This window comes from Heloderma suspectum, chromosome 1, assembly GCF_057233095.1.
Source record: "Heloderma suspectum isolate Gila_16-S chromosome 1, 16-S_ref, whole genome shotgun sequence".
Taxonomy (NCBI): Eukaryota; Metazoa; Chordata; class Lepidosauria; order Squamata; family Helodermatidae; genus Heloderma; species Heloderma suspectum.
This window is the reverse complement of record NC_139458.1, coordinates 288,062,161-288,083,633: the sequence shown is the minus strand read 5'-3', so window position 1 is coordinate 288,083,633 and position 21,473 is coordinate 288,062,161. Positions and strand designations below refer to the sequence as shown.

Sequence of the window (21,473 nt, the reverse complement as noted above, 5' to 3'; positions counted from 1 at the left end):
TATACCTTGGATATTGAAAGAGGATGGAACTACCCATCACAGTCATGGGTTTCCAAACCCTGATTCTTTTTCCTTCGAAGAAAAATGGGGGGGGGATTTTCAGAGGAGGTTTGGTAGGTGAAACAGGGTGCTTAACCCTTCCCACGCACTGACTCCTCTGCAAATGCTTCCCAGGCTGTTTTTCACCATTACCCATGGCTGGTCTCTGAAGCCCAAAGTAAACCTGACTGGGAAATGAGATGGGGGGGGGGCAAGGAGGGTATTAGTAAGGAAAAATTGATGGCATGGGGGAGGCTAAGCACCCCTCATGCCTACTGCTTCTCCCCTGAAAGTACCCCTTGTCCTCAGATTCATGTTATCTTGGCAAACACATGTCGGGGACAGGTATTTTCCAAGATAACTTGCAGTTCTGCCCTTAGGTAGCTCCATGATATTATATATCTCAATCATAAACACACTAACACAATATTGAGGCAAACAGTACACATGAAAAACAGAAGGTGGCCTCTTGCATAGTAAAGTGCCCAGTATTTGCTGAAGTGGCAGAGTGGTGTTATGGATCATTTTTTCCTCAAGAGATCTCTCCTGGCATATGTGCGACAGGCTGGCTAATGAGAAGAACTTGAAAGAGCACAATCGGCGAAGTTGATGATCCATGGCTGTTGAGGCACCATGAGCTTCTCAGATAAATGGGCTGGTGAAGCAGTCTTGGCCTGATAAGCATTTGTACAAGCTCTGAAAGCAAACACGTGTTGCATTAACATCCTTCTCAATATCCATGAAACATACGCTACTTAATCTACTTGGCTGAAATCAATAGCCATTATCATTTACTGTGTAAACTTTGGGTACAATCCAGTCACCATTAAGTACTTCCAGGTCCCATTGATTCCTAGAAGAAAATGGAGCATACACTCACTCATGGAAAGAAATGGAATTAGAAAGTACTTATCACTAGCTAAATTATGCCTTCTGTTTCTGGGAAGCTGGTGTTGTAAGTGTTCCTGTTAAGCTGTAAATGTGCCTTCTTTGTTATGGTCAATAACAACAATAATACACTTTTTCCTGAATTTAACAGCACAAGTTGACTCGGCACATTCAATCTCTTTGGGCCAGTTCACACCATCGTATTTATTTATTTTGTTTCTTATTCAGCTTCACATACATTTCTTATGGAATGTATATGAAGCTGGACTTCATTGCTGGAAATCATGGAACTCTCCATTTTCCTGGAAAGCACAAGTACGTTGGCTAGAGGTAAGCCACACACCCTGGAAATGGATGTGCACACTTTCTGACCAGTCCTGGAGTCCACACACAAGCAATGAATACTGTAGCAATTACCTGGTCTTTAACAAAGCCAACAGGATTATTCCCAGGATAAGGATTATGCAAGTGATGTATATAGCGATGGTGATCATGTCATCTAGAATTAAATTGTGAAAACCATTAAAAACCTTACTCAAAGAGTATTTGATCCAGTGTCAATATTTAGAGTACAAAATTGAACAGCACAAACCAGCTGAAACGACACACTTTTATTGTCTGTGGATTTCACAACGGGAGATAAGCCTGTGCTTAAATTGTTCCCTCTGAAGTTAATGAGACTTTATATTGCTTCATTTTGGGTAGATCATGCTCTGTGTTGCATTGGAAGGGGCACTATCAATACATGCCTTAAAGTCCAGAAGTAGTGCTTAGCAGGGCCCATGTTAAGCGTAGGCATGGTTGGGCACTTGCCAAGGGCCCGCATGAAGCAGGGGCCCATTGACAAGAGCCCCCTGGCATTGCTGCTACTCTTCACCACTGCAGCCTTCTTGTTCGGCCATCTTTAGCTCTGGCCCAGACAACAGTGGTGGTGAGAAGGAGGGGAAATAGACGCCACGGCCTACCTGCTCACTGGCTCTCTGCCTGCCAAGCAAGCAAGTGGCAGCAATGATGAGAAAGAGGATGAGGAGCAACAGCAGCTGGTGACAATGGTGATGAGAAGGCAGACTCACTGAAGGAGCAGGACGCATTGTGGGTGTCTTGCCCAAGGGCTCGCAAAAACCTGGAACCAGCACTGCTGCTTAGTGCTGAGCAGGTTGGGGGGTCCAGTTCTTGCATCAGCATACAATTTTGAAGGGTAGGTCCAGAGAATCGGTTCTTTAATTGGGAGGAGGCAGGGATGGAGGAAGGGAGATGGAAGATATTCCATTAGGATCTGCCAGTAAAGAAGCATAAGAACGTTTGACACTGGCACAGTACTTCATGTATTACTCAAGCAGGGAGCTGCTCATAGGTTCTATCATCCTATTTGCTATTACATACATCTCAGAAATATATGTTGAAATTTCAGTGACTAGGGGTTAGATCCAGATATAGTCATGCTTAGAGTACCCCTACTGAAACCACTGGGACTTAATTCATGATTAAAGCCGCAGTCCTATGGGGATAGTCGGCTGCCTCTAAACTTGGAGGAGACCAACTATCCAGTGCAGGGTAGATGGCGTGTGGAGGGGATCATCTTTTACCCTATTCCAGAGGTCTGTGTGCATTCTTTCCGATGGGCAAAGGGAACTCATCTGTGCATTGGGCTTCCCCAGTCATTCCAATAGAGAGGACAAGGGGAACAATGCAAAGGAATGAGCACGAGGCTGCGCATTCCTGAATTGGGGATGGGCAGGGAAGGACTTCCACGCACTCCTAGGAGCCATCGTTTCCATAAGAATTCAAGGGAATCTGGACGTGTGTGTGTGGGGGGTTGTTTAGTATTTTTGTTTTACAAACATGGGAATCACAATGGCACTTGAGGTGACATACAACATCTTCTGGCATATAAAAGTCATAAATCATACAATCCAAATTTTAAAACCAAAACCCACTAACAGCACAATCCTATGCCTGTCTACTCAGAAGGAACTCCCATTGAGTTCAATGTGACTTTCCTACTTTCCCACCTGCAGAAGCTACCTATTAACTACCAAGCCACATACAAGATCTTGCTGTTGGCATATAATGCTGAACAGCTTAGGACCAGGTTACCTGGATCGCCTTCCCCAATACAAACCTATGCAATCATTAAGAACATCAGAGGAGGCTTTGCCAGTTGTACCATGACCTGCAGATTACCATCTTGCAGCAACCTGGAGGTGGGCCTTCTCCATGGTGGCACCCACCTTGTGGAATGGCCTGCTCCCCCGTGGTATTCAGGAAGTGTCAAGTGCGGTGCTTTAGGCACCAATTAAAGACCCATCTCTTTACCCAGGCCTTCCCTGAGTGAGTGCGCTGCCCTGTTTGTTTGTTTGTTATTATGCTGTTGCATTGGTTTTAATGTTTTTATTAATGCTTTATATAAATGTTTTAGCAATTAGTATGTATTTTAATTGTAGTCCAATGTAAATCATGATGCATTTTAATGTATCTTAATTTTCTTTTAAACTGCTTAGAGATCTTTTTAAATATCATAAGGGGTAGAGAAATCTATTAAATAATAAATAATAATAAATCTAGTAGACCCATTGAAAGGAATCACCCCTCCCCATTCTGCTAATGGAAATTGTACCATTGGTGAGTGGCCTTCATTGGATACCACCTCTTGGGTTTTTTTAAATTTTCGGGGGATTGTATAACACAGTTCTTCAGGACTAGTTCTAGTGCTCACTTCTTACTCCTTTGCTTTTTGCTGTTCTGTGCTTTTTGTCCTGTTAGGCCCATGCCACTCATATCATTGTGATTGTCAAATGTCCTCGATGGTACATACATATGCATGTGTGTGTGTATGTATATGTGTGCGTGTGTGTGTGTGTGTATATATATATATATATATTCAAAGTCAAGCTTACCATAAATCAAAGACTGTTCTCCAGTTGCAGGAAGTCTGTTTCCAGGTAGATCTATATGTGATGAGTAAGGATCAGCCTTTCCAGCTATCTGACCTTTAAATAGGAGAGGATATAAAAAGAGACCAACCGTATGAAAACAAGTGGAACCTGCAAGAAAATGTTGCAGCGTGGAGGGCTCCTGTTCAGGATTCCAGCCAGCAGCTGTATCATGAGCAATGGAACTAAGTGGAGAGACTCAGGATTTAGTAAAGGAACAGGAAGTGCTGGGACAGGAGGTTGGTGGGAGGAGCTCTCACTCACTGCAGTGGGCCTACAGGAATGGGTTGTGCTCGCTTATAACTGAATAAAGGCCTTTCTAAATCCTGCCAGTGACTTATGCTAATGAAACAGCAGCCATGGCCTTTTCCAGGACACTCCATTCCATTCCCCCCCCCATCATTTCCTGTCCCCTTCCCCTTAGGTTTCTGCTCTCCCCTTTAGGGTATTTTTTTCTAAAGTTTTTATTTTTATTCTTTGTACTTCTGCAAACCTTAGTGTTCTCCACCAAGCCTCTTAATACCTCCTCCTTGTGTGTGGATTGTGCTGTTTTGGCTACATAAGGATAGGAACTTTGAGAATGGATTTCTTAATAGTATATAAGATGGATGTTAGGTCAAGTGAACTGAGAATTCTAGCTATAGTGTACACAAAACTCAGTGTTTGGAATGCCCATCTTTATCATAAGATTATGAAATGAGCCTCTTCTTTTATATTCGTTACATGATTGATAAAGTTGGATCCCTAAATTCATCACTTAGGCTACGAATAATTTATTTTTCGATTTATTAATACCTCTCTCAACTGAAGGTCCTAAAAGTGGCTTACAATTAAAATATAACAGAAATCAATAAAACTCATCACAAAATTATATCAATATTATGTAAAATCCATGATAAGATACCAGTCATTTGATTTTATTGGAGAAGAATCTTATTAATAAGTAACAACAACAAGGTCAAAAAGGAGCAGCGCTAATTCTTGGCCTATATCAATTGAGTTAACTAAATTTCCAAGCAGGAAATTGTTTATGCAGGTTTATGCACGGATGAAGGAAGCAACAAATGCTAATGAGACATTATTTGATTATTATTATTGTGGCCCTCATAATCAAGGCTATACTTTTATATTTGTCAATATTACCATTCTTAAGTACTTCCTTCTTAGAGATTTTGGTCACTTCCTCCTGGAATCTTGCCCACCTGTCTAAGCCATCTTTTCATAATACAGTTCTGACTTCCAGCAAAAGGTTAGTGAGGATCCTACCTCAAATACACTCCTCTGGGCCTCAGTGCCCCTATCTGTGATGAGACTGGCTCTTCACACAGTACACTCTTCCTACATGGAGTTAACCTCAGTAGAAAAATAAATCCTCTTCACCCTAATGGTTGAAGTGTCATCTTTGTAATGCATTGATCAAGCAGGCAGGCAGGCAGTGAGAATCCTTGTATGTCTTATGCATTAAGATGAATGGGAGGAATTACAAACGAAATTTACAAATGGACTTTATTTTGGTGGAAGGCCAAGTTTCCCCTCCATGTCACCCACCTCCAGCCTAGTGCTGTGCTGAAAATTTCTCCCACATTTTTTTTAACCATTCTCATTCAGTTTGGTAGAATGAGGCAGAAAAATGGAAGCCTCTTTCATGGGGGAAGAAAACTTTCAGGAAATTGGAGGTCAGGTTTTGGCACAGCACTAGCTCCACCTCTTCCCTCGAGCTGGATGCAACACTGCCCTCCCCCTCACACCCACTACAGGGCTTGCAGGGAAGGATCAGTATTATCAGCACCTGCATTAGAGACAAGATGTATCCACAGTCATTGTTCAGAAATTTAACAGATCCTGGGGAAAGTGCTGAACCCTGAAAAATGACAAATTAGAGCTGAGCCAAAATTTCTCAGAAGACATTTTTTCTCAGAAAGGCCCTGATATTTTTCTTTTCTTACCCCCTAATCTCCTTCACCATTACTTTTTGTGGTGGCTGCATCACACCCCCCCCCCCCCGCACATAATCCCCTGGATTGATCCTATATATGGGATATTGTAAAGGATGCAAAATGGGGCGGGGCTGCCAACACAGTTGATGGGAAAAACAGGAAAGCAGCTGTTCTACAGCCCTTGCCAATGGTGAGCCCTGCCTGTGAGAAATTGTTGAAGAATTTCTCCCAATTTCTTTGCCCACAAATAGGCTTGAAAATTTCAAGACGCCCTTTGCGCACCGTTCTGCTCAAGCCACCTCCCCTCCACCCCTATTCCTAAAAACTGGAGCATAAAATTTCAGCTGGCTGGAACAACTTATGATAGAATGATGAAGATGATGAAGACATGTCAAGTCCCACCTGATACGTTCTTGCCCAATTGGTAAGACCAACTTCACAGGCTCCACTCTAGATACCGCAATGGTACAAGAGTTGACTACCAGGGAAAAAGCCTTCTCTGTAAAGCATTCTCTGTGGAATGCTTTCCCAAGGGAGATCCACCCAGTGTCTTCACTGTATACATTTAGATGACAGGCCAAGACCTTCCTCTTACAGCAGGCATTTAATCTTGAATCTTGCAAACCACTTTGGTTTTTTTTAAATGGAAAGTGGTATAGAAATCTTCTGAAATAAATAAATAAGCCTGCTACTGTGATTATTAACTTTACTAGTGTCTCTTTAATATTTTTAATATGTTTATTATTGTATTTGTTGTTTTGTTATTGTATTGTTGTTTTGTTTCTAGTTTTTTTATGATTATAAACCACCTTGAGGGCATCTGCAAGTTGGGCAGTATATCAATAAATGAACAGGTAAGTCCCGATCTGCTCAACTTACTGAAGCAGGAATTGCTGTGGAGTATGTGGTGGATCCGCCTGCACACAGACTGTTGAGCCAGTGATGTGGTGTCACAGGTACACTCGACCTGAAGGAGGGATCCCCACAGACCTATATAAGCAGCTCTGCATTCAGCACTGTCAGAGCAAATAAGATCATTTGTATCCAAAGATGCTAGACAGCCGTTATCTCCAAGGCACAGTTGGCTGGCTCCGATTAAACACTTTGATGTAAACGCCTCATATTTGCCCCTGTAGAAACAGAAGAGGATATGTGTGTGTGTTTTTTTTACCCCACCTGCTATTCCTTTTCATTGCGAAAAGGAATTGTGAAATGTAGGAAAAGCTGAAGGGTAGATGAGTAACCAATGAAAGAAAAGAAAAACAGGAATACCTCATGAGAAAACAAGGAATACATAGGTGGGGCATGATTCAGCCAACATTCAGTATTTTATGTGTAGTTCAATGGACTGAATGGGAGCATTGATGCACTCAACTTCCCCTTTCAAAGCAATGAGACTTAAATGTGCTTCATTTGGGCTGGATTGTGCCCCTAATTTTTAAGCAGATGTGTCAGCCTCTGCATTAAGTATTACAACAAACAGCTAATAGCTGTTTGAGTGAATGATCAAGTGAATAATCTGCATCAAGTGAATAATCAAGAGAAAGCAACACCTCTTATTTAAAGGATCAATGACACGAGTAAAGAGCAGACTCATCTACCGCTCAGGGCTACATTGGTGACGTGGGGGGTGGGGGTGGAAAGAGCTGAGCATTGCATGATTATCCCGCCACTTTTGTCAAGCGTTAGCAAAATGAAGTTGTTTCAGTCTTCAGAGAGATGCCACTTTATAACCCTTTTCCCATTTCAACTATGCTGTACAAACATTTCTGAAATGCAATAGATGAGTGTACCTGTTGGATAGTCTCTGCAAAGATGGCCTGTTGACTAGTTTTGGCAAAGTGGTATCCATGTTGTTGTTGTTGTGTGTGTGTGTGTTTTTTAAAAAAACCTTACAAAGTGGGATAGGCTCAAACCGCATGATCTGATATCTCGAAAAATCATGATCCCAACACATATACATGCATACCCACTAACCTTGACTCCATACATTCAGTCACCCTGGGTTGTCTTGTCATCGGAAAAGGAGAATGATCTTAGAACTTTCAGCCCTCTAAGAGGCCTCTCTGCTGCTGGCTGCCCAGAACCATCCTCACCTATGGCCTTGTTCCCTGCCATATTTTCAGTGTTAACGTGCATGTGCCTCCATGTTAAGCTATACATAGTAATTATTTTGAAATCTGTGCACATACACTCATGCACATTAGCATTAGAAACATGGCATCAGGGAGGCAGAAGAGGCAACGTTGGTGGCAGCAGCAGGAGAAAGCCTCCACTAGGACTCTAAATCCCTGATTCCTCCAAGCCCCATGCCTGGAATCAAAATACTAATAGCGAACACCCAGTCCCATGCTCAGCTTTATGGATAACATAGCTCTCCTTTCTGTTGTTCATTCTTAAATAGTAAGCCCATTCGCTTAGCATTTAGGCCTCTGATTTATATGATGCACATTCAAGTACAATTAAGAGTTACACATCTGACATGCCCTGCAAAAAATCACCATACATTTCCTGAATGGCCAGAGATGGTTAGGATGAAGGCCTAAGCCACAGGCGCTGGGGTGGGGAACACATCTATAGCTTTTGTTTATGTGGTAGCATGGAAAGCTATTGTTTTGGCAAACGGGAGAAACGTTATGAAGTAGCATGTAGCTAAGGCATCATCCTGGGCTCCCAGAGCCTTTTCAGATTAAACACACATGAGCAATCAAGCAAAACTGTGCGCTGTCACTTACCAGCAGAGATCACTTGCTTGGCATGCGTGGATTACACTGAGACATGAAGGTGGAGGAATCATGTTGACTGCACATGGCTTGCCATTAAGGACTCTTTTGGCTTTGTGGCAACTTTCATCTGACTCCATGCAGTCACAAAATGTCAACATCTGGGCAACATTAAAAGGCATGTTTTCATAGAAGAACCGTAGTGCTGCTTGGCAGCGGTCCACATTGCACTGTGTTCCATTCCCTCGGCAAACTTGAAGATACAAAGACAATTGTCTGTTGCAGACTTGGTCATCAATGCATTCCACATTTACTTGGAAGCAGGATTGCTGATGCTTGTATTCTGGGGAAACAGCAAATTGGTTAGGAGATGACCGGAATATGAATATGAAGAATGATCTTGGGAGCAGCAAGATTCATGAACTCCCATGGGAAATTATGACATGTCTGCTCTCCAAATGCTATTTACATTTACCCCAATATAACAACATCTGTTCTGTCATAGGTCTATGCATAGACGATAAGCAGAGGAATGCAGTTCTCAGTATTTGGTTATTGGGATGAAAATATAATTTATTGAGGACAGGATGTGGGTGGAATTTGGGCTGAGCTGAACGGATGGCTGCTAGTGGCAGGGAGGAGAGATGTATCTTGTGAATTCTCCTCTGTTCATTCTGCTTACATGGCATTCATAAAAGTATACTTTCAGTCTTCCAAGTCCAGTGGGGCAAAGGCAGCTGGGCAGTGTTGATTAACTGTCTGGGGAGTAGATAAGGACTCTAGGGATCTGCCACTCTGCTTTGTCTCCCAATATAAATGTCCAAATTTGAATTATGACATTTCACTGTATATCCCACCTTTCTTTCATTGTGAAGGCATTGTACATAGTGTTCCCATCTGGTTTCCCATCCAGGCATTGACTAGATCCAGAACTACTTAGCTTCAGCAATGTTGCTGCATCATGTCCCTTCAGCCCATAACATCTGGGACCCATTCTCAAAATTTGGTATCCACCTAAGTAGACCTAAACTGCATTATCTTCAGTATTAATATTTCATGTCAATATGCATTAACAGGACCCAAAATTGGATTAAATCCAGCGGTGTCCTTCCAACAAACAAATGGACACCATTCGACAGAATGGATTTCCCCTCTCTGCTGTAGCCTCCTGCGTGCCCCCAAATCTGCTCCAGAGGGTTGGGGGACCCTTTGCAGAAGATCTGGGGAACACAGGGGAGTTCAGGGGGGAGGAGAGGAAGGGGAAGTCCCATTGCCCAAGAGGCAGTCTCACGCAATGTTGTATGAAATGTTTTCTTCCTCTGCTTTTATTTATTAAGAACTCTCATTTTTTGAACCCTCATTTTAAAATCTAAAATAAAGAGATTGTGCAAAGAAGATGGAGCATATTTCAAAGTAATTTAAAATACAAATGTGTTATTTTAATTTTGTTCTATTCTTTGCATTTGTTATTATTCAGAATTGTTCTGTGAATAGAAATTCAAACTAATAGAACTATAAAAAATGTTGTGCCTGCACCAGTAATCTGCCGTGATACACTGATCTTGTGGTCTGCCTTTATAGACTGGTGTCAGACTGACCAGTGAATGGTGGAAAGAGGGTATGAAAGAGGCATGGACTGCTTAGATTGACTGATGCAGCCTATAGATGCTGTGATCACCATACAAAGCCTACATGATCTGTGCATCCTGGTTTGCTTAATATATTGCAATTGCTTACAACATAGCTCCAACATGGCCCACTTCCTGAGTGCAGGTACTAGCAATGGGATTGATGAAAACCACTCAGTATGTCATTGCATGGATGTCCATCTATGCAAATGTAAAGTATTGTAGCATACTATTGTATATAGTATTGTAGCTGGAGTCCTGTGGGAGGGGCTGTAGTCAGTGGTAGAGCACATGCTTTGCATGCAGAAGGTCCTAGTTTCGATTCCTGGCATCTCCAGGCAGGGCTTCTTCCTGAAACCCTAGAGAGCCATTGCCAGTCAGTGTCGACAATGCTGGTCTAGATTGACCCCTGATCTGACTCGGTATAAGGCAGCTTCCTATGTTCCGATGTTCCTGTGCAGAGTGAACCATGCTTGAGCCCATCAATTTATTTAATCTGGTGCCCTAGAAGATTGATGTAGGAGAAGATCAAGCCATGTAGGATTCTAAAGCACCATGTGTTCCAGCAGTTTGAATTTTGCTTGGAAATGGACCACAAGTCTGGGATCGTGCTCTTTAAATACTAACAAAATACTTGTCCACTATTTAAGTTGGCTTGTTGTGCTTAACCCTAGATAGGGTCAGGCTGAAATATTCACAGCCTATGTGGGTCCCAAACTAAAAAAATCCATGCAGGACTGATATTTACCGTAGTTTGAAAGAGCTGATAACTTCCACTGTGATTTTGTTTTCAAAGGATCTGCAACAAAATATATACAGAATTAATGGGTTACATACTGCAAGTTTATTGTCGGTTTGGAAGTGAAATGGCGTAGTTGCCAGTGCGCATTTGCGCAAGTGGAACGAAATTGTTGTACATCCGCAACAAAAATTCCAATTCCCTTAATCAGCGGATGCTAGAACGAAAGAAAGCTGACAAACCTTGAAACACAGAAAGAACAGATTTAACAGATTCCGTACATCCCCAATGCTGGTGGGATTGCATATCTGAAGTATTCTAACGATATTGAGGAACGTTTCATATTTGGAAGCAAACACGCTGTTTGAATTTCTGGATTAGACATTCTTAGTTGAGAGCCTGAGACCCACAGAGTAGGAGAAACCGTGCCTGGTGACAAATCCTGGTGTCAGCAGAGTCAAGCAGCTGACAGAACCCGTGGATGGACCGGGGCCAACCATGGATTGCAGACAACAGGCTGCTGAACACAAGTACCTGCCACCATCTCAGTTCAGACATGCATACAAGGCTAAAGGAGCAAGACCTTGTATGCTTTATCTTTAAAGTCTGGTCCATTGCCACTGGGATAGATGGGAACCAGTGGAGGTGAGTGGCTCCGATTTCGGTGGGGCTGCAATTCCATTCTGGGTTTCAGTCAGAACCACCCAGAACTCTAAAGGAGCTATCCGAGGTGCTGAACCTATTTTAGGGGTAGGGTTCAGCACCTCAGATAACTCCTTCTGAGTTCTGGCTGGTTCTGACTGAAACCCAGAATGGATGCACAGCCCCACCAAAATCAGAGCCACCAGCCTCCACTTTACAATAACTCCTGATCCATTGAGTTGGGCAGGAGCATCCAGGCCTTAGGGACAAAGCCCACAACTCCCCACCACCACCACACACACATTATTGTAGCTACTCCCCAGCACTCCCCGCCCCCCAGGTTGCTTGGGAAAGGAGTGGCTGGCGGGGAGGGTTGCATCGCATGGATGTACCTGCATTGTGGCCTTGAGTTCCCTCCCCTGCATAGGTTTCCTTACTAATGGCAGAAGTATGATATTCCCGCATGTACTGTAAGCATGTGTTGTTAAAGATATTTTTCCATATTTTTGTACATCTTTTCTGCACTGGGTCTGGGCAGGTGCAATTCCCCAGACTGGTTTCCGTGAGCTCTTTCCATGCGGTGAAGCATTGTTGAACTGCCATTTGGAGGCTACATTTGGCTACCTCGGCTTGGCATACTCTCTGGAATTTCTTATACCGCATGAAACAGGTGTCATCTCCTCGACAGGCTTCCTTTGCAAGCGAGCAGTCGTTTCCCGGTATACCTGTCCGCACCATCTCTTGAAGTTTTGTCTGCTGTGAGAATTTTAACTGAATATCCTTGCTGGAAGAAGGTGCTGGTTTCCCTATGAAAAGAGATTTTGATCACAAAATAAGATGGATAGATCACGTGCAATTTATATGCATTCAATTTCCCTCCTTGAAATGAGCAGTTTGACCTGAAATAATAATAAAAATATTTATGGGGTGGGTGGGCTTGGTTTCCTCCCTCTCTTCTTTCTGCCATTCAAATGCTATTCATTTCTGCTTTGCTTTTTCTCATGTTTGAGACTGGATGCCTTCATGGTGTGTTTTTGCTGTTTTTATTGTTGATCTTAATTGATTGACAACTGGATTCAGTGGTTTGGATCCTAAGCAGTGGTATAGCAGAGGCAGGGTTCACCGGGACAGTGTGCTGGGACTTTCTAATTATCAGGGGCAAAGAGCAGTATTTGTATTATATTGCTATTGTACTCCTTTGTATTATATCAACTGCATTATCTGTATTATAAAATGCCTAGAGAAACATATTTTATGAGGCATCTAATAAATGGAATGAGATGGATTTTCCCAGCAACAATGTATTTCCCAGCAACAGCTATCCCTGTTGCATGGCAAAGTATTTGGGGGTGGCTTGATCTTGAATGGATAATTAAGACCCATTAGCTTTGCAAAACACACATATAATACACAGAAAGAGAGATCAATAGAGCTGTCTGCAATTTTTGGGCTCTCCTTGGTGGGGCGTGGCTATGGGGACTGACATGACGTGCTTCAAAATTTACCCGTATACCACTGATCCTAAGAAAAGTGCATGGAAGGAAGTTAATGGAAGGGCAATTTCCCTTCCCCTTGTCCTCCCTGCTGCATCTCGCTGTGTGTCTCCAAAAGCCTCTCCAAAGGGTCGGAGGTCCCCTGAACCACGTGGGTTGGTGTGTGGAGGTCTGCTGTGGGGGCAGAGGAGATGGAAGGCCTTGCTCCTGGGAAGAGCCAGCCCAAGGAATTTTGCTGCCTGCTGCAAAGGTCAAGATGGCGCCCCTCCCATTCCATGTACAAAAGCCAACTGGACTGGCAGATGAATCTGTCTTCAACATTAATGATGGGACAGCATCCTCCACTGCATCTGAAGGCAGCAGGTAACTTGCGGAGGCTGAATGGCAGAGAGGTCTCTCCTCCAACATCTTACTGCCACCACCCAAACTCTGCTGCCTGAGGTGACTGCTTCACTCTCCCTAATGGTAGGGCCAGCCCATTTTCTGTGAACTTATTTAACATTGCAACCCTAAGCACACATCCTGGGGCTAGGTCATATTGACTTCCATGAGGCTTACTTCTGAACAGGCATATTTAGGATTGCACTGACTGTACATTAATTTATCTTAGGGTTCAAGTCTGATCTTGGGCAATTCTCCAGCAGCTCTCCATGCCCCATCTCATAGGATTCAGGAGGGCTCTGGACCATTGAGAGAAGCTGGGGAAGCATAGTCACCTGCAGAAGGAGGAGGGGGAGGGGAAACTTCCCTTCCATTAACGTTTCCTTCCATTCAGAGGGGACATAGGTAGTTGCAGGGAAGGGAATGGGGGTCGGGGACACACACAAAACTTTCCTTCTGTAAATTTCCTTCCATTCACTTATCTATTCAAGCCACTCTTCTTTCATATTTTTTTATTGTACTTGATTGGTCTTGTACTTTTCCGCCTCCCCTTCCACTCTGTCTCAGCAGTGCTTAGCAATCTGAGAATATATTATCTATGTTTCTCCCCCCCCACATACACACACACTTTCTGAAAATGACTGATAGAAGCTGTTTCCAGGTCTAGGCTTGTCAATCACCAGTCCTTTGAATTGTGTGGCAATGCAAGATCTGTCACAATGAGAAAATGGGGCATAAAGCCCCCTGCCATCTCCACTCCCTTCATTGTGTTAGCAAAGGTGTCAAACTACTGAAGCTAATGCTATATGAGAATAAAGGTGAAGTCACTCCCCTCTGCTCTAGTGGAATAAATGTTCAAAAGAATAATCAAAACTACTCATTAAAGAACAACAGAAAAGTTTCTAACTATGGGCTACAGAGCCTGAAACAGAGATGACTGTTTCCTTTAAAATGGCATGCAAAGACTTCTGTCTATTAGTAGTATCTACTAATTCTGTCTATTAGTAGTATCTACTTTCCATTAGTAGAACTCTACTAATAGTAGAGCCTGATCCTGGATTGGTGTACTTATTTGATGTTTCTAACTCAGCCTTCCCCAGCCTGGTGCCCTCCAGTTGTTTTGTACTTAAATTCCAATCAGACCCAGGCAGAATGACCAATGATCAGGAATGCTGGGATTTGTAGTCCAAAACAGCTGGGGGGCACCAGGTTGGGGAAGGATGCTCTAACCTCTGGTTTTACTGCATCCAGCAGACTTCAATTTGGCTAAAATTATGGATACTGATTTAGAGATGATGATGATCTTACAAAGCTCATTATCTGAATTTATGGTTTTGACTTATAAAACTTTACATAGTTCGGGACCACAATACCTGATGGACTGCCTTTTCTGGTATGAACCTACACTATGATCAATATCTGAAGGCCTCCTGAGAGTGCTTCCTTTTAGGAAGGTTTGGAGGATGGCAATGAAGGGTGACTTTTTAGTGGTGACTTCTTGACTGCGGAAAGCTGTCCCCGGTGAGGTCTGCCTGGCATCAACATTGTCATCTTTTTGATGCCAGGTTAAGACCTTCCTCTACTCCCAGGCATTTGAAGACATATGATGGTGGGGTTTTTTTTAATGCACCAGTGGTTTTGGTTATGGCCTGTACTGATATTTTAATTATTTTATTATGTTTTTGTATTTTAATGGACATTGTTTTTAGCTCTTTTATATTTTTTATCTTTTAATAATTTCTTTTAAATTGCTTTGGGTGTTTTAGATCTACCGTAATTGCTAAGAAATGCCATGGAATCTCAAATTAGTTTTTAATCAATATAATTTTGTGAACATTTGAATTCATGAGCTTCTGAAAGCTAGACTTTATATAGCCACAATTCCATTATTTTGTACCATAGATGAAAGCCATCCATTACCTTTATTGCTGAAACATTGCCTGCCAAACAACATTTTGATGCTGCAGTTATCTTTCGTACAGATGCAGTTTTTAAATTCTGGGAATTGGTCTACTAAGAATTGGATGATTTTATTACAGTTAGTTGACTCTTTCACTGTGCAGCTGTCACCTGGAGTTTCAAAAACACAATGGATGTTGTTAAGACTTCCATAACCAGAAAAAAGAAACAATGCAACCGCCACATTTTTATAAAAAGAATCCTGTGACACCTCAAAAATATGCCGTTTTATTGGGGCATAGGCTTTCAGGGATTGCAGGCCATGTCATCAGAGGCACCTGATTAGCAAGCTCTAGTGCATGACAGCTTATACCACCACAAAATAGTTACACACCAGTCTAATAGAATGTGCATGGGACTATATACAGAGCCCTTTTTACAAAGCCTAAATCCCACTGATCCGATCACGTACTCCATTCCTTGGATTTAGCTTTTTAGAAAGGGCTTCCCACGTGCTGGTTGAGAGGTGAGCCATATACACTGCACTTTTTTCTAGTTGTTCAATCAAGCATGCTTGCTCATCAGTTCCCATCACGAACGAATGTGACTATGATCCCTACTGATTTGTTCTCAAGAGGAATTAGACATTTTTACAAAGTTGCTGCCATGTAAAGTACAGTGTTATTCCTATGTTCCTCAAGACTCTTTTAGGTCTTCCTTCAGAAGGGCAGCCCTCACTTCAGATGCCCCCTCGTAGCTACTGCAGTAGTTCTGTTCCAGTGTTGGAACTTTGATGCTGGAAAGGGGGAAAAGGAGGTACATCGGGGTGGGCCAGGGGGCAAGCTGTGAGCAGATCTACCACTCTTCTGGCCATAGGCATGCCCCCAAACCAGCTGCTCATCTACATCAGCTGGCAGAGATCAATTTCCTCCCATTGATTTCAATGGGAGAGAATAGATAACATATAAAAATGGCCCAGGGAAGTGACAAATGCTGCCCCATCCTCTTTTGTCCTGCTGAGCTCAGGCTGGTAGGGCTTTGCATTCACTGGAGGTTCTGACGTTGGAACTGTCCACAGTATAGGACAGTTCCAACATTTGTGAATGTTGACGGGGAATGCACAGAATGGTGTTTCCACCACTGTGACAGATGCCACAATGTATCTCATTGCGTCACCTGAAAACTAGTGGGATATTGGCTGCAGCTGGGAAGGATACAAAATGTACTTGCTTGTGACAATAAACCGACCTTTATTTTTGAAAGGCTGAGGCACTTGTTGAAAACAAGAGTGGCAAAAGCCTTCGCAGTTTGAGTATTGTGTAACATTTGCAGGTTACTCTGAGGTGGGGAGGTGGCAGCTAGGAGAAAGAACTGAAGGTACTCAGAATTCAATTAACAGAGTAAAAAGACTATAATACGCTCTGTGCATGGTTAGGACAAGCGCTACATGGTGTACATTTCTTTTATGAGTATCAGGAGGTTTATTCATCATGTTGATTCAGCTGCTCAGTTAAAATGCTAGAAATTCATTTATGCCAAAGTCAGACTTTTTATCATTGTTCCCTTGATCGTTGAGTAGAGGAACTGTTGGCAAATAGACTCACTCAGACTTTCCCTCTGATTTAAGATCAGTATATATTAAATGCTTAGGGACCTAGTATTGACTTGTATCAACTTTAAACTGACTATGTACCTTTGATTAAGAGCAAATGTCTGACATACCATGGGTTATATAATCTGACCCAAGAGAGTTTTTTGTAATTGTTACAACAGCAGTATCATTCAAACATATAGTTTTCATATAGAATGAAATACCCCTTCATTCAACGGGGAAAGGCAAACGTTGGTAATGCATCATGAAGGACATAAAGCTCTCTTTCTGGGTTTTAAAAAGGTGGGGTCTGAGAAGCCCTGCTGTGATAAGAAACAACCCATTGAATCAGAGCCACAGGCCCTAATACTTAGAGCAATCAAATATTTTTCTTTCTCTCCCCACCCCCTTATAACATAAGGCAGTAGTATCCTTTACTGCTGCTGCATCTCCACTAGTTCTGTTGCACTACTATATAGGTATACCACCTTCTTGAGGGTGTTGAGGGTGAAAGTGGAGAGTGCAAAAGCTGGTTTGAAACTCAGCATTAAAAAAACAAAGATCATGGCATCTGGCCCCATCACTTCCTGGCATACAGAAGGGGAAGAAATGGAAGCAGTGACAGATTTTACTTTCTTGGGCTCCAAGATCACCGCAGACAGTGACTGTAGCAGTGAAATTAAAAGACGCTTGCTCCTTGGGAGGAAAGCTATGGCAAACCTAGACAGCATAGTAAGAAGCAGAGACACCACCTTGCTGACAAAGGTTCGTATAATCAAAGCTATGGTTTTCCCAGTAGCAACGTATGGCTGTGAGAGCTGGACTATAAGGAAGGCTGAGCGCCAAAGAATTGATGCTTTTGAACTGTGGTGCTGCAGAAGACTCTTACGAGTCCCCTGGACTGCAAGGAGGTCAAATCAGTCCATCCTAAAGGAAATCAACCCTGAGTGCTCATTGGAAGGACAGATACTGAAGCTGAAGCTCAAATATTTTGGCCATCTAACGCAAAGAGAAAACTCCCTGGAAAAGACCCTGATGCTGGGAAAGCTTGAAGGCAAAAGGAGAAGGGGACGGCAGAGGATGAGATGGCTAGATAGCATCACCGATGCAATGAATATGGACTTGAGCACACTCCGGGAGAGAGCGCAGGACAGGAAGGCCTGGCGTACTATGGTCCATGGGGTCATGAAGAGTTGGACACGACTTAACGACTGAACAACAACAACATAGTGCCTTCTGTTGCACTAGTAGATAGGTATACTGCCTAAAATTTGTTGTACTAGTGGATAGGTAGTTCCATAAGCGCCTAGTGGATCAGTTCCACTAGTGGATAGGCAGAATGGGATACTGCCTAAAATTAATATGTATAGTCGCATGTTACCATGCTGCTTTTCATTCCAGAACATTGCAAACAAAGACCAAGGCTCTACAAAACAATCTTAGGTTGAGCAGCCATCTTCATCCATTAATCATAATTCTCTGTAATGCTCAGTAAAACAATTCTTGAAGGTGGGTGTGTTTGTGTATATATGTACCCCTCCATAGAAAGATATATTAATTTTTGCTCTATCAACAAATTCATAACTATTTCCAAATCAATTGATTCCACAATAGCCTCCAAATATCTGAGCAGAAGATATAATGTATTGAATGTTTTTTACTGGTCATTTCTTCAGTATTTCTCAGAAACTAGTGCCTAAACTGATTTGATCTTGACTTGGCTCCCATCAAAGTATGTAGAAAATTTGTTTTAGGGCTACCACATCTCTGACAATGATCAGAATTTTAATTATACATGCAGAGTCACCAGATAGGGATGCTGGAGAAATTCAAGATGGACTAAAATGAGCCTGTATTTCTAAGGATCTGACCTGCGGAATCTGCAGTGGAGCGACCCCCTCAGGCCCCATGGAATCGATGGACTTCCAGTTCTTTTTTTTCTAATTTCCTGAAATTACTCATATCTATTTGTAGGAAAAGACGTACATTTCTGCTGAGGAAAAGTTGAATGAAATGGAGGATAATATGCTAAATGTTATGTACCAAGGTAAATTATGTCAATTGTTGCAAACTGTCTTACAGAATTATTTGCATATTTTTCTGCATGACAAAAAATGCTTCAGAGCAAAAGGCTCCTGACAATCTTCAGAACACAGACAGAGCGGATTTTACACAATCTGTACATCCCTACCACCAGATGTGATTGACAGCAGATTTTAAAAATACTTTCCTTTAGAGTGGATGACAACACGAACAGCACTTTAGATTTCATGGGGACTGAGAAGTAAGTATATTTAGAAGCCAGTAGTGCACATTTTCATTTTGAACATTAAGTCCAAAATACTGTTCTGCCCCTGAACGCTTACAGGCTATGGTCAGCACACCAAGCCCAGTATATCCAGCATGAGGAGGGACTGTAGGTCAACAGAAGAGCACATGCTTTTTGTATGCAGAAGGTTCTAGGCTCAACCCATGGCAAAAAGGGAAGGAACGAAGGAAGGAAGGAAGGAAGGAAGGAAGGAAGGAAGGAAGGAAGGATCAGGTTCTAGTTAATGGGAAAGGCCTCTGCATGAGTCCTGGGTTAGATGGAGAAATACTCTGGACTAGTACAAGGCAAGTTCCTTTGCCAATCCTTGAGTGAATTTCTGTCTTACCCCTTCCTTTCTCTCTACCCTGTCTACTCCACTTACCAGAGCCATTGCGTCTTAAGTGTCCATGGGTTACTGCAGGTGTTCAATTATCAGAATTATGAGCCCAGTACAGGAAATGTAAAAGAGGTGCACAAAATTATGCATGGTGTGTTGAAAGTGGATAGGGAGACATATTTCTCCTTCTCCCATAATACTAGAACCCAGGATCATCCCACAAAGTTGATTAGTATGAGATTCAGGACAGATAAGAGGAAGTGCTTCTTCACACAGCACATAGTTACAACTGTGGAATTAGCTACCACAAGATGTAATGATGGCCAACAATTTGGATGGCTTTAAAAGCAGACTAGACAAATTCATGGAGGAGAAGGCTATCCATGCCTACTAGTCATGGTGACTATTTGCTACCTCCAGTATCAGAGGCAGTATGCCTTTTATACCAGTTGCTGGATAACACAAATGGGAGCACATGGAGTGTCCCCCTCCATTGAAATGAATGGGGAAGACCACTTGCGTAGGAAGTCAGTGAATGAAACATTTCCAGGTGAAATTCATTTCAATGTAAATTTTTACTGAAGCCAATTGGGCATTGAAGACCATGTTTCTGCTTACATAGAGCAATATATGGCTTTCTCATTGGTACCTGAAATGTAACAAACATCTTCAAGTAAATTCCAGACACTTTCACATCCATTTTTTTCAATCACACATCTCTCTCTCAACTGTCGACACTTTGAGATCTGGGAATGGAAAGTAGATGCATTCATGGAGTGTAGCACCAGCACTGCAAAACAGACAATGTATTCTTTATGACACATATTGGCTCATTTGCATTTCTGCAGCAAGCTAACAAATACTTTATTCTATATAGCAGAAGAAATAAGGAATGAAAAGCAAAATAAAGAAAAATTGTGGATTGTACAGGAATAGAACCGCATCTTATTCTTGCCCCACAGCTTCTTGTATACCTGTTTAACTGTTCTCCTTTTTTTTCCATTCCAGGCAATGCCAATAATAGTAACATGTCAATAATAGTAACAATAACTCTTCTTGTGGCCTTACATGCACTTAGGCTTTTTACTCAGCAAACAAGGAGCCATTTGTTTAAATAAGGCTTCCCATTTTCATGTCTACCTGATAGTTACTTCTCATATCAATATTGGTGTAAGGCTGATTTGGCAGGGAGGTTTTTATTTACAGATTGGAGTGGGTCGAGATGTGAATGTCATCTCCGGCAAAAACCCCAAGGAAACAAAAACACTGTCCTAGAGATAGCATTTGAGTGTGAAGCCAGCACCTGCTCTTCAACACCTTGTTGTTTTCAACCATACCAGGAATACATGAACAATGTTCCAATCACACATTGCCCTTAGGAACAAGAAAGCCACATGACTCATGAAGCAACAACAGTCACAAGCATTTAAACGATTAGCCATGCTCTACAGAGCACCAGTAACCTTGGGCACAAAAAAAAAAGAAGAAAGAAGAAAAGAGAGAGAGAGAGAGAGAGAGACTGCTAAAGAAACAGAGCAGAACAGATTGAGTCAGAAAGCCAGTTTTGTTTCCCAACACTAGTTTACGTTTGCAGTTGAAATGGAAGTAGTTGCCTGGATGGAGATCCAACCTCCAATCGGGCATGGAAGCGTGGCAGTCACGTGGTGGTTATGGAGTCACTGGATTCCCTTCAGACAGCCCACCTCTACCACTACTTTTTCACCTTTGAGTAACTGTGCAAATGTCATTTTAACTGGGGGCAAAGTCTAGCTATCTGAATCTACCCAGCCAAATTGTTCATAAACAGAACAGAAAGAAAGAACAGCTTCCCTCACGAACTTTCTTTCCTAGTGATTGCATCAGATCAGGGTTGTTGTTTTTTTATGTACATATAGAATCAATTGTTACTCCTCCTTGTTCTGCCCTCAAGCAGTG

General features: G+C 42.3%; 1 protein-coding gene across 1 annotated transcript; it reads right to left on the bottom strand.

The window, feature by feature from the left end:
* Window positions 1–294: 294 nt before the first annotated feature.
* On the bottom strand, window positions 295–20,362 carry GFRAL (GDNF family receptor alpha like). The gene is given in 10 exon segments (XM_084812215.1): window positions 295–662; window positions 665–735; window positions 1,345–1,426; window positions 3,825–3,917; window positions 6,677–6,927; window positions 8,533–8,863; window positions 10,897–10,947; window positions 11,922–12,335; window positions 15,324–15,473; window positions 20,188–20,362. Coding segments are annotated over 10 exon segments (1,986 nt in total).
* Window positions 20,363–21,473: the final 1,111 nt, after the last annotated feature.